This window comes from Phoenix dactylifera, chromosome 5, assembly GCF_009389715.1.
Source record: "Phoenix dactylifera cultivar Barhee BC4 chromosome 5, palm_55x_up_171113_PBpolish2nd_filt_p, whole genome shotgun sequence".
NCBI lineage: Eukaryota > Viridiplantae > Streptophyta > Magnoliopsida > Arecales > Arecaceae > Phoenix > Phoenix dactylifera.
The window spans coordinates 11,637,633-11,651,543 of NC_052396.1; the positions used below are offsets into that span (position 1 = coordinate 11,637,633).

The 13,911-nt window shown below is 39.0% G+C and overlaps 1 protein-coding gene across 5 annotated transcripts; it reads left to right on the forward strand.

Moving 5' to 3' along the window:
- Positions 1-399: 399 nt before the first annotated feature.
- Positions 400-13,621, forward strand: LOC103695983 (UDP-N-acetylmuramoyl-L-alanyl-D-glutamate--2,6-diaminopimelate ligase MurE homolog, chloroplastic-like). 5 transcript variants are annotated; one of them, XR_005511993.1, is made up of 7 exons: positions 400-2,183; positions 3,219-3,335; positions 3,488-3,663; positions 4,146-4,289; positions 8,950-11,742; positions 12,683-12,735; positions 13,428-13,621. XR_005511993.1 is itself a non-coding variant. In XM_008777448.3 (5 exons), the coding sequence occupies exons 1-5, from the start codon at positions 716-718 to the stop codon at positions 9,031-9,033; spliced, it is 1,989 nt and encodes a 662-aa protein (XP_008775670.2). In that variant the 5' UTR covers positions 400-715; the 3' UTR covers positions 9,034-12,137. The 5 variants fall into 5 exon arrangements, 1 of the variants encoding a protein (XP_008775670.2); XR_005511994.1 differs by lacking the exon at positions 12,683-12,735; XR_005511992.1 differs by lacking the exon at positions 12,683-12,735 and having other exon boundaries at positions 12,988-13,615.
- Positions 13,622-13,911: the final 290 nt, after the last annotated feature.

The window sequence follows — 13,911 nt, forward strand, 5'->3', positions numbered from 1 at the left end:
TACTCCCCTCATTTAAGTCCTGACATCCTCGTCAAGCTAAGAGTTCAAATTCATTTAAATCTAATCACAAATACCATGATCGGCTGTGGCCAGCCCAATAAATCCGTGTTGCGGTGTCTTCGAGTCTACATATGTAATGAGCCAGATCTGTTCTGATATCTTTTATCGCAACTGAGGACCTTATCCAAAAACCTAGCCAAAAGATATTATTTGGTCTTCTTCATCCCAAAATCTATGCAGCGAATAACCGATATGGAACTAAACACATACCTCACAAGTATTTTTAAAATTTGATAAATAAAAGCAGAATAATTGAATAAAGAAATTTTTATATTTCTCCCGTAACAAATTCATGCAGCCTTAAGAAAAAAAAAGGTTGAGTTCGAGAGTCCGCTCAAGCGGATTCTTCCGCACCTGATTCAAACCGTGCCGGGAGCTCTTAACGCCCTGTAAGCAGGGGAAGTAGGAAGGCGGCGTAAATGCAAGCATGCGATCCATCTTGGATCCCTTGTCCGCCCTCTCCCTGTTCTGGAAGCCGGACTACTCTTCCCCGAAGGTAGGTTCTGCGTTTCAAACGCCTTCCCCGTTCTCCATATGCCCAACCACGTCTCCTTCCCTGTTTTTAATTTCAGCCTCCATGGCTGCCGATGGCTTGAGTTCTCCAAACTCGCGATTTTTAAAACCCTAGAAACCCTCAAACCCTTCTCCATCTCCAATGGCTCTTCCCACTTTCTCCCTCCTCTCATTATCCAAACCATCCTCCCCTCTTCTCTCCCTCGGGCGTCGAGCCTTCTTTTTCCCGTCAGCGCTTGGCGCCAATGGCGAAATCCACCAGGAATCCCATAAAGAGTCCTCCCGGGGTGGCGTTCTCCAGCTCCAAAATCCGATTTTGACCTCAGAGGTAGGATCTTTTCGAGATAATCCTGTGAAATTGCCTCCTGAAGAGGTGGTTGAAAAGGAGTCGATGTCATCCAGTGATAGTGGGCTTGTTAGTTTACCAAAATCCCGGGTTCAAATTCTAGAGCCCAAGTTCCGAATGACGTTTGCTGAGCTTATAGATGAGAGCGGAGTAGCACCAGTGTCGGTGTATGGAGATATGGAGGTTTTGGTCACTGGAATTCAGAATGACTCAAGGAAGGTGATACCAGGAAATGTCTTTGTTTGCTGTGCCGGCTACAAAACCGATGGGCACTGTTATGTTGCCGAGGCCATCGAAAGGGGAGCTGTTGCAGTGGTGGCTAGTAGAGAGCTTGGTATAAATGAAACATTAGCCTGCAAGGCTCTTTTAGTGATGGAGGATACTAATTCGGTGCTCCCTGTTCTTGCTGCAACCTTTTATGGGCATCCATCAAAGAGCTTGCTTGTGACTGGGATCACAGGAACGAATGGTAAGACCACAACGGCACACTTGATTCGGGCAGTCAGCGAGGCATTGGGGAAGAAGACGGGAATGCTGGGATCAGTGGGGTATTATGTTCATGGAAATTATCAGCTGGAAGCTCCCAACACAACTCCTAATGCAGTCATGGTCCAGGAACTGATGGCAGAGATGGCACGCAATCGGACTGAGGCAGTGGTCATGGAGGTTTCTTCTGTGGGGTTGTCAGTGGGGAGATGTGACGAGATAGATTTTGATATTGCGGTCTTCATGAATCTGACAAGAGACCACCTGGATTTCCATGGGACGGAGGAGGAGTATAGAAGTAGCAAGGCTAAGATGTTTGCAAGGATGGTCGACCCGAGATTTCACAGGAAAATTGTGAATATTGACGACCCAAATGCATCATTTTTTATTGCGCAGGGGAATCCAGATGTTCCTGTTGTGACATTTGCGATGGAGAATAAGGATGCTGATGTGTACCCTATGAAGATTACACTCTCATTGTTTAAGACACGGGTTGTGATCAACACACCAAAAGGAATGTTGGAAATTTCTTCAAGTTTGGTTGGGAGATATAACATATATAACATACTAGCTGCAGTGGCTGTTGGGATTGCAATGGATGCCCCATCAGGGAATATTGTTAGGGGCATTGAAGCAATGGATGGTGTCCCTGGTAGATTCGAGCTCATAAATGAAGGGCAAAACTTTGCACTAGTTGTAGATTATGCACATTCACCAGATTCTTTTTCTAGACTGTTGGATGCCGCAAGGGAACTAGGAGCACGGAGAATCATCACAGGTACACTATTTTCTGTGGTCTCTCTATTCCTTTCCTTTTCAGTTTTGTGCTTTTCTTGTCCTTTCTGTTGTGTGTGTGTGTGTGTTTTTTGTGCTACAATAGATGACTCATACACTATGGATGCATTCAAAAAAAATCAAACAATAATAAGTTTTGGAGTGCTCTAGGCAGCTCCCTCTCCCCAACCTAGAGAACTCTCCTAGAGTGATCGGCTACATACGAGGCCACCCAGTTTGTAGCTCCATTGGCCTCCCTGTAGATATGTCTGGCCTGGAAGGCAACGTCTCCACCCACCATGGCTCGAATATTCCGAAGTAACGGGTGGCAGTCACTCATGCCATCGGTGCTCCCTAGATCCAGTTGATCATCGTAGCCGAGTCACCCTCGAGCAAGATTGCACTGGCCTGTAGAACACGTCGGGCTTGACACAGACCAACCCAAGATGCTTTCAGTTCCACCTTAGGAACAGAAATGTCAAAAATCTAGCACCTACCAGCAACAACCATCCTAAAGTCCGGGTCTTTGGTCATGTCCTTTCTATCTTTGTAGTTTTCCCATATTGAATGAATTTTATGAGTAATTATCGCGGTTTTCTATGGCTAATACTGAAATAACAAATTTTTTTATGCTTTTGCTAGAAATTCTTTTGAACGAAGTATTCACTGGAAACAACAGATTTTGTTTCTATTTGTTTGATATGTGCATTTTTTTTTGTTAATAGTATATTTTTGATGTTGTATGTGTAAATGATATTAATTTTCTATTGCTAATTCAGGCTGTTAGTGGCAAAGATTTGTACATTATGTTGGTGACATCTTATATTATCTTTGTTCTCAAGTGTATCGACATAACTTATTGGAAGTTTGGACTTAAAAAGAAACTAGTGACAAACTATACTCCATGTGGCCAACCTGAACTAATAAGATATGGCTTGTTGTACATTCTTTTGATATGCTTTCGTTTTCATTATCCAATCCCAGAATTTTTTCAGTTATTAATGTGGGCTCACCATGTTTTTTGATGCACTCTATCCAGTATTTGGATGTGCTGGAGAAACTGACAAAGGGAAGAGACCAATTCTGACAAAACTTGCTTCAGAAAAAAGTGATGTAATTATTTTGACATCTGGCAATCCAAAGTCAGAAAACCAATGTATGTTTTTGAGGTGCCCTTTATATTACTTAAGAACTTCTTATGCTGTCCATTAATCTTATGTTATAGGAATAAAGAATTAGTTGATATTTTACTATTGAGTTATTGAATTCAATGCTGATATGAAATTAATGTGTTAATACATCACACAGTTAACATCTTTGATGACATGCTGGCTGGCATTGGGTTGACCTTGCAAGATTATTTGCAATATGATGAAAATTTTCTCTACCCTGTTCTTCCAAATGGATGTAGGCTTTTCCTTCATGATATTAGACGAGTAGCTATACGAGCTGCTGTAGCCATGGGAAAGGAAGGTGATATGATTGTACGTTCTTTTCGACCAACATTATTCTATCCTTAGATTCTATGTTCAAACATGATTAAGAACCATCTCTCTTTTGTTTCTATATTCAGGCAAGGATTTAACATGGGTGTTGACTTGAGTCAGTCACATGTATTAATTAACACACAAACATGTATACTGATATGAATTGAAAACCACATTTACAACTTGACAAACAAAATACATATGAGCAGTACTTTCATCAAGTCATGGCTTTGGATTTGACAGGAAATTCTCGTTTCCGTGCTTTTTATAAGCATGAGCATTTTTCAAAACACTAGGCACCTTTTACTTCCCTTTGATCATCTTTTAAGCAAATCTTTTTCCCTAAAATGTTATAGCATTTTTTTCTCTTCAATCTCTTGTGTGAACATTTAATTGTTTCGAGCATATTGCAATTTGCCCTAGACTAACATTTTTAATGTTTCAAAAAATTTGCTTTTGACATGAGAACTCTATTGCAGTTTGTCCTAGGCAGAGGTCATGAATCATATCAAATTGAAGGTGTGAAGAAAAGATACATTGATGATAGGGAAGAGTGTAGAGAAGCCTTGCAACATGTTGACGAGCTGCACAGGGCAAAATTAGATAAGCGAATTCCTATGGTGGTATGTGCCAAAATTACTGTTGAATGTTTGAGTTTTAGATGCAATTCCAATTGTGTATTTTCATTTTATATTTTTTTTGTGATTCCTTTAGTGTGATCTTGGAATCACTTTAAACTTGTTTACTTTATTTTAGAAGTGCAATATACTTGGACAAAATGCTGAACGTAGCTTGATAGGAGAGAAAAATTAGAATTGTAATATTGGTTCTCTGACCATAAGTAATTTAACATTCATTAAGACTACCCATGATTTGCTATACCGCCCCGAACTGCCTGTTTCCAGGTGTACCGAGCCATTCTAGGGGCTAACCAGCACGGTTCCGCCCCACGGTTTGAGACAGCAGCAAGGGAGGGAGAGAGGGAGAAGGAAAGAGAGAAAAAGAGGGAGAGAGAGGGAGAGGAAGGAAGGGAGGGAGGGAGAGGGAGAGGGAGAGGGCTTTCAAGCCTCCTCTCCTTTGGCATGGCATAATAGAGGCAAAGCCCCTGTTTCGAAGTGAAACAGGGGCTCCATCCTCTTTATTTAAGTGAAGTTGGGGAACAACTTTAAAAAATTTCAAAAAAAAGGGTGATGGAGCCCTGCTTCATTTTGAAATAGGGGTTACGCCCCTGTTACGCCATGTTGGAGTAGAGGGGGTTCGAAAGCCCTCTCTGTCTCCCTCTCTCGGCCTTTCTCTCTCCCTCACTTCTTCCCTCTTTCTCTCTCTCTCTCTCTCCCTCATTTCCTCTCTTTCTCTTTCTTTTCCTCTCTTTCATTGCGCCGCGGCTAGAGAGAGGGGGGCTCGAAAGCCCTTTCCCACTCTCTCTCTCTCAACCCTCCCTCCCTCCCTCCCTCCCTATTTCTCTCTTTTTTTCTCTTTTCTTCTCCCTGTCCCCTTCACTTTCTGGCTCTACTTTGTTGGTACACCGCGAGCCGGCATCTCACAGTGTACCAACCGTACCGTACCATACCGTTGGACAACCGGTACCTTACCATACCATACCGTACCATACCATACCATTGGACAATTGGTACCGGTTCTAGTACTAGTTCCGCTGACCTTGAGACTACCAATGTTATATTCTTATAGCATAATGCCCAAATTTATATTTATATTTTTCATTATTATTAAACAATAATCTAATGATAAATATTTAAAAATCTTGTAATGCAACTTTACATATGTACTTAGCTTGTTACTTGCAGTATTTGGAACATATTAACTAATCATTATAAATATAATAGTTGTTTTGAAATTATAGTTTAATAGTTGTGTATCATGCAAAAATTAAACAAACTTTTGGGATTCGTATAGATCATGGTCTGCAATACCAAACCATAACAATCCATACCAGGCACACCAACTTGTATCGATAAGGAACCAATACTCCCCCTTACCGAGTGTCGATACCAAGGGGCACTGATTGAGTATTGGTACAAGTATTGAAACCAGAATTATAAACCTTGATATAGATCACTTTTACCTGAATACATATCACGTTTGAATTTGTTTGGGTGGGTCATTTTGGTTTGCTTCAAATTTATGAAATATTGGAGGAAGAAATTGGGAAAATCCCAATTTGTTTTCTGAGTTTTCTCACATAGAAATCATTGAATCTTTTGTTTAACTGACGATCCATGGATTTAATGCAGAAAATATATATTTATGTTTATACAGCATATCATACTGTTTCAAGCAGAGTAAGAATACTATAAGTTCGTCCATTTTCAACTCTATGAATTTTGAATTACCCCTTATTCATTTTTATGTCTCGAATTATGCCAACCCAACTCCTCTTGGCTTCCAACATTCTTTGTAGAGTTTTCATGAGAATCAAGGGGTCTGGGGACCTACTCAAACAAAATACTGAACAGGCTTGAGTTTCTTTATTCAAATATCATATCAATCCATGCTGACCAAAAACAGTGGATTATTACAAACATGGTAATACATATTGCTGCCTCATGACATGGATTTTGTACCCTGTATAGTTTGTCAGCAACCACATTTTAGAATATGGGAGACTGTATGATACTGTTCCTTATTTGGAGCCTCTCTCATTTTATTAAGCAATTAATCTCTTGAGTTCCCCTATCCCATTACAAATCATCTTTTGTAATTGTTTGTTCTTCTGCCACCAAATGAAGCAATGTATAGAACTTATGCCATATTTTGTTTTGATCTTTGGTGCGATGTTCACTATAGTCTATCAATTTCATGATTTGCCTGATGAGGCTCTCATGTATTTTGTTTCACCAAGTCAACCCCTATTCGTAGTCAATTTGTTAAGAGCCTACAAGGCTGACAAATATGGCGTACCTGTATGGCATTAGAGGCTTTGAAGCCTGACCAAATGAAATTCCAGTTTTCTGAACTTTGAGAACTCATGCAAGTTACAGTGGCATTGGCATGGTTTTTTATCATTTATGTTTTGAGATTAAATGTCCTTTCAAATTTATTCATTGAAGGCCAGCCAAGTAAGTTTTTCGGCTGGTGTAGTATCAAACTTTCAATTTCTAATTTTCCATGTCTTAAAGCTCAAATTTACTATTTGATGATTCCAGCTTCAGAAAGAATAAATTTTGTAGCTATATCCAAGTGACATTTTGATATTATTAGCTTCATTGATGCATGGTCTTTAATCCACCAAGTAACTTGAGCAATGTATCTTAATTGTTGACCAGCCATTAACCATGTCAATTGCCAATAATTTCTGTCAGAAAGGTGCTGGAAATCCATCAAATGGTATTGAGATAATTAGTAGATACCACAAGGAGACCTTTCCTTGTGGTTGATTTATAGAACTACTTTTTAGAATAGAAAACAGAGAATTGATTTTTTGGGAGAAGATTCAATACCATTTCTATCGATCTGACTTTGAAGAGAGCAACTTTTGCATACTGTCACGAAGTCAGATCGAGTTGGAAGGAAGAGGATGAAGCGCTTCTGTCCGGAAGACCATTTTTTGGCTCTTGGCTTTGTTTGATTATGACCTAATGCTCAGGAAGAGGGCCCCAACTTTTTGAGTGGATGTTTGGTCTGGTAAACCAGAGTTAATTTTTGTAGCCCAAGTTAAGAGGGAACTTCATTATTGACAGCCACATTTCTGGTACCCTAACCATGCGTTTTTCTAGTTAGAGAGATGATGATAATAGTAGCTTGTTTATCAGAGTTAATTTGCAGAAATGCCATTTAAGGTAGAGGTGAACATAGTGGGTATTTGAGCATGCAGAGCTTTTTGTTTAGGAAAAGTTTTCTCTGGAGTTGACATCTATATAATCTGCTCATGTCTATTAATTTCTTAATATGACTACCTAAATGGATGCTTCCAAATCTATAATTATCTGTGTCAGGAAGGAGATGGAAAACTTTTGGTTTTAAATTTTGAGAAAAGTCTTGATTCCTTACCACTTTTGGTGTGTGACAAACTTTTCTGGGTTTGCAGTACAAGTTTTTAGACTATGGTAAACATGGCCACTTTTGGAGCATATGATGATGACGCATATAAAACTTTTGTTACAATCTGATGGACCATTTATGTGAGGATCCGTGCGGGCGTGTGTTTAGTCCAATATCGGTTATTCGCTGGGTAGATCTTGGGTACTTATACAGGATCAAGGAACCCAAATAATACCTTCCGGCTAGCCATTTTGGGTGAGGTCCTGGGTTGTTACAAATGGTATCAGAGCGGACCCGGCTTATAACCTATGTGGACTAGGGGACACTGCAGCACGGATCCATTGGGGCTGACCACGGGTCAATCGTGGTATTTGTAATTTGATTTGAATAGATATGAACCCTTAGCCTGACGAGGACGTCAGGACTTGAACGGGGGGAGTATGTGAGGATCCGTGCGGGCGTGTGTTTAGTCCCACATCGGTTATTCGCTGGGTAGATCTTGGGTACTTATACAGGATCAAGGAACCCAAATAATACCTTCCAGCTAGTCATTTTGGGTGAGGTCCTGGGTTGTTACAATTTAGGGGTAACCAAATCTTTGTCTAAAGGTAGAGAAGTTGTGATAATGTTGGCTTTATGGCTTTCCATGAGATGGCACTAGTGATATTGTATGCTTGGACATAATGAGAGGTTGTGCCATACCTTCATCTTCATTCCTATGAATCGTTCTCTCTCATATGCCTTCATCTTCATACCTTCTCTTATTTATTTTGAATCTGAATGGCACTTGTTTATTTTTTAGGAAGTAGAATTGTTACGTGACATATAGGATGCAGAAACAATAAACATCCTAACAATTAACCTTATCTCATAGCTGTGTTCTGAAACAGCAATAGAACAACACTAAGATTAAGTCATTTTAACTATGAACATCTTGTGTCCTAATAATTTTCTACTGAATATCTATTCTACTATGTCATGTGAACTCTGCTAATGTGTCCATGTGTGATGCATGTCTCATTGTCTGGATTTCCCATCTGCATTTTCCCGTTCCACATTTCCCTTCCTTAAATTTCTCCTATCTGGTCAAATCTGGAGCATTTGGTTATTAACCACAAGGTTGATGGTTCAAATCCTTCCTCCAGCATTATGATTTATTTAAATATATTTTATGTTTATTTTAAAAAAGCATGTGCATTTCATGTGTGACATTCACTGATAACTGATGTTTTTTGTAGAGCTACTTAGAATAACCATCTCTTTTGTTCTGCTAACCTGGAACAGGTTAATAGAGATTTACCAGTATCCTCTGGTGAGGTTGAATCTTGGCGCACGTTAGCAGGCCGAGTGAATGCTTGTTCTACATGATAATAGCAAGCTTTATGGACTGGAATACATTTGGCAAGTAGCTAAGTTCTTACCCTTGCAACTTTCCCCATGATTTAGAAGCAAGTATTGATATAATCAGATATACTTATCAAGATATGCATGAAGATATATTTTTCTCTTATGGAAAGACATTTTTGTGTATGAACCATGAGGCTGCATGACAAAGGATTTCCTTATCCTATGCTGACTGCCAGTGTTATGGCTTGACCAATTTTCTGGAAAATAAAGATTACGATGGAGCACTTTTCTGACAGTAGTCACAAACGCTTGCTAGATCTCTAATCATGCCATGATATAGACCCCTTGCTGACCATTGAAAAGATTGATGTCTTCATCAAACCTTGCAGTCATGAGCAAGCTTTTGTGATATTTGGAATTCTGATATATTTATCTTTTAATCTGGGCTCCTGGCTGCACCTCAAGCTAATTGCCTTTTTATAACTTTCATTTATTTTGCCATCTATATTACAACTCTCTGAAGTGGATCAAACACTTGTTTGGATCATAGTGCCATTGCAATATGGATAAGAGTAAGGGATTGAAACTATGATGACATGTGTCGAGACTTTATATTTACATCTATATTTGGACATGTATGCTGCGTTCCTGAAATTCTGGTGTTCCTGAAATACAATGTACTGCAACTTACAGATTATAATAAAACTTTCTTAAATTATTGCTACCATTCTGGTGTTCCTCATCTCTTAGAAATTCCAGCAGGAAATGGAGAAATTATATCCTGCACTGCATATATTATGTGGCCGTGCATGTAGATAATTACAGCCGCTCATTTATACAGGGGTGCATCAAGATGAATGCTTTATGAATGGGTTCTATAGGAATAAGAGGTTGTGATTAGCTGCATGGATAGCCACGTGGTGGATGCAGATGGGGTATAATTTCTCCAAGAAATGCTAGACTTGCACGGCTTGTATAGTTTCAATAGTTTTAAATGTCATCGGCTTAGCATCGGCAAATGCCCTGTGTCGTCACCCCTGCTCCCACCATCATCACGTACTGAGCCGCATAATTCTCTTTTCTAGGTTGCCTCCAACATCACCTTCATCTATGTTCAGTCCTGCAAAAAACACATTAGAACCTTTTCCCTCCAAGATTTACGTCTCTCTGCGAGAGCCTTAATTTTTTTCGGCAAGTGTAAACTACAGTACATTCTATGAGGAAATTTTTGAAGATCTTTGTACAATAATCAAGGTTGTCAGTCTCGAAGGTTTTCGAGTTGGTGTGTCTATTCTTGTCTATTTCTTCCAACAGATTTGGTAAATATATCTGCCAATTGGTGTTCGCTAGCAAATATAAAGTAGAAATTATCTTGGTTTGCACATTCTCAGGGTCATGGAGTACAGAATTCGAAGAAATGTGTAGCAGTATGGTTGTCCCACCTCATTTTAAAGGAACATCATGATCAAAGCGCATATCCTTAAGCTTTTAACCATACCAATGTACATGTTATGGATACTATTGCTTTATACTCTGCTTCGATAATTGAATGAGATACTACACTATTTTTTTACTCTTCCATGTAACTAAGTGGCCTCTAATCATAGTTCCATACCCGTTAGTAGAGTAATCTCTCTCTGGCAACTTTCTAATCAGCATCAGAATGCCTAACAACTAGCGGTGGCAATGTTTAACCTATTAAATTTGTTTCAACCTGTTGTAGATCAGGCTTGATTTACCTATTTAATAAAACAGTCGGATTCGGATATGAAATTTTGACTCGTTTAATAAACTGGTCAAATTTGGATCGGTAGATTTTTGACCTATCCTATATCCAGCCTAACTCATATCTTGTCCGAACCAATCTGATAGCCACCCCCACCAACAATCTTCAATTGATTATTCTGGTATAATAGAATACCTCTTCCAGGGATAAATTTAAATATCGTAATGTCATATTCACAACATTCATGTGAGATGTTCATAGAGCGTGCGTGAATTGGCTAGCAAGTCCAATTGTATAAGAGATGTTGGTCCTTGTTATTGTGAGATAACAACATGTCTTTCATGCATCCGATAACTTCAATGGGCTCTGCTCCCTTTAGATCTGGAGAAACTCAATAAGGGTCCAAATAAGCTTTGAAGCAAGGTCAGCAAGTACAAAACATATCGTCGAGGTCCTTAATGTCAAAAATGGCCTTCAACTATTTTATTACATTATTTACAGTATCTTGATCATCGCTTATAAGAATTATGTCATCTACGTATGCAAACATGATGGTAGTTCTGGTATCTTTCCTTGAGCCGGGCTTCTTAGAAAGCGAATACTGGATACTGCAAAAGTTAGTTTGTCAAACCAAGCTCTTAAGCATTGGATTTCAAGCCGGCAAACCGGGCCATACTCCCCTTTCTTTGCATGTCCAAGGGGTCTTCTTGAAGTTCCCCGTATAGGAAGGCATTCTTCACATACCCTTGCTTTGCAGCTGTGAGACCCTGAAACTGGGCTCGGTCCATTTGACCGGCCCTGTTTTAGGGCTTCTTCTCCTTCGCCTTTGAGGCCACCCGAAGAGGAGCCGCCACACCCAAGTCCCCTCCTGGTTGGGGGTTCTTCTTCCTTGGGCTGTCGGCCGAGAGAGAGGGAGAGAGAGAGAGTCGAGAAGCCATGGCACGGGTCTTCCTCTTTCTCCATTTCCGCCGAAAAGAAGCCGTTGGATCTTCGCCGGGGCTGAGGTAAGGGTTTCTACCCTTCATTTCTTTGATTATACCATTTGAAAAAAGAAGAAGAAGAAGAAGAAGAAGAAGAGAGAAGGAAAAGGAGGGGGAGGCACCCGTGGCAGTCGGCATTCCTTCGGCCACAGGCACCGCCGGCCCTCAGTGGCGGCCACCTTGAGGACCGAAGAGCACCCCCATCCCTTGTTCATCTTCTCTGTTCAGTGAAAACAGAGAAGGAATAGTGGAAGGAGAAAGAAAGAAGAAGAGAGGGAAGAAGGAGAAAGTGCAGGCTTTTTCTCTTCTCCCGTGCGCATACCTCCTCCGCAGGAAGAAGGAGAGAGCCGGCAGCATGACTTGACCTCTCCCGAGCTCGCCGACCTCCATTCGCAGGAGAAAGAAAAAGAAAGAAGAAAGAAAGGAGGGAAGGAAGAAAGAAGTCGGGAGAAGATTCTAGAGAAGAAGAGAAGAAAAGAAAAGAAAAGAAAAAGGAAAGAAAAGAAAAGAAAAAGAAAAGAAAAGAAAAGAAAGAAAAAGAAAAGAAAAAGGAAAGAAAAGAAAAGAAAAAGAAAAGAAAAGAAAAGAAATAAAAAGAAAAGAAATAAAGAAAGAATAAATAAATAAATAAATAAATAGAGGGAGAGGGTGGTTTACGGGTATGAACCCGAATCCGAACCCCAACCCGGGATGCTAGACACTTCTGCAGGGTCGGCTATGGAAGGATGTTAAGATTTAAGTTATATATATATATATATATATATATATATATATATATATATATATATATATATATATATATATATATATATATACATACATACATACATACATACATACATACATACATATATATACATACATATATATATACATACATACATACATACATATATATATATACATACATATATATATATATTGTGATGAATTTTAAAAAGAAAATATGATTTTTGTATATTAGGTTCTGCAAGGAATTTGTAAGATTAATTGGATTTGTTGTGGATCGCGTTCGATGTAAGTAATGAACTGCCTTCTCTAGACTCCTCATTTATATAATATTATTTTTGTATCGAATAAATTGTTAATGAATTTATATGTGAATTATGAATTTTACGAGATGATGATTTGAAGAAAAAAATAGATATGTGAATTAGAATAATATGTTTTGGACTATTGTTATATTTACTGTTCTTGCATCGTATATGCATAGTTAAATCGGATTATGATATATCTATTATGTTACAAAAGAATTTTGATGTGCATCAGATTTGGAGCTCTCAGCCTGACTATGTTCTGGACCCTGCCAATTGGGAATTATGCATTGGCAATTCTAGCCTCACCATAGGGTATAAGTGTGGTATTCTGGCTCGCTCCGCAGGGTATAAGTGTGGTATTCTGGCCCACTCCGCAGGGTATAAGTGTGGTTCTGTTTCTGGCCTAGCCACAGGGTATAAGTATGGTCATAGTTAAAGGCTGTCGAGATGAATGTGATTTATTTTGAATCAGATTTACGATTATGCATATGAATATTTGAAAGATACGGATTTCAATGAATTTGTGTTTGAAAAAAAATTGATTATGTCTTTATGCTGATTCATCATAATTTGTATTTTATATTTTATGTTATTATATGAATTATCTAGTTAAAGTATTTATTACTTACTGGGTTGTCTAGCTCATTATACGATTTCTTACTGTTTTTACAGATCCGAAGAATTAGCTCGATCCGGGGTTTTACAATATGGAAGAGCGAATAAAAGAATTATGGCACAAGTTATCTTAGATTAGGTTTTTTTTTAAATTGATGTTTTATCTTTATTGTTCCGCTGCATATTTAGAACTATGAGACTTTATAATTTGTGTCAGTCAATGGAATAAAATTGCATTTATTTCAGTTGAATTATTATAGTTACATTTTTTAGATTTGGTTAAGATGCCTTGCATGCTCGTGGGGAGAGTTTCCTACGGGTGTGCGGCGGTTGGCGCGGACCCCCGGCTCGTGATCTCGAGCCCACGTGACAGCAGCAATCGAAAGAAATACTCTGACGAAGTTCATCTTGGTTCACATAAGCAAAAGTCTCATCTTAGTCAATACCATATGCTTGTGTGAAACCCCTAACGGTGAGGTGTCCTTTCTAATGCTCTATTTTGTCCATTCAGATGATATTTTTTTTATAAACCTATCACTAA

Coding starts and splice junctions, on each gene's coding strand:
- LOC103695983 (XM_008777448.3), top strand. CDS start 716: ATGGCTCTTCCCACTTTCTCCCTCCTCTCATTATCCAAACCATCCTCC. Junction 3,336..3,487: donor TCCAAAGTCAGAAAACCAAT/GTATGTTTTTGA, acceptor TACATCACACAG/TTAACATCTTTGATGACATG. Junction 3,664..4,145: donor GAAAGGAAGGTGATATGATT/GTACGTTCTTTT, acceptor ACTCTATTGCAG/TTTGTCCTAGGCAGAGGTCA.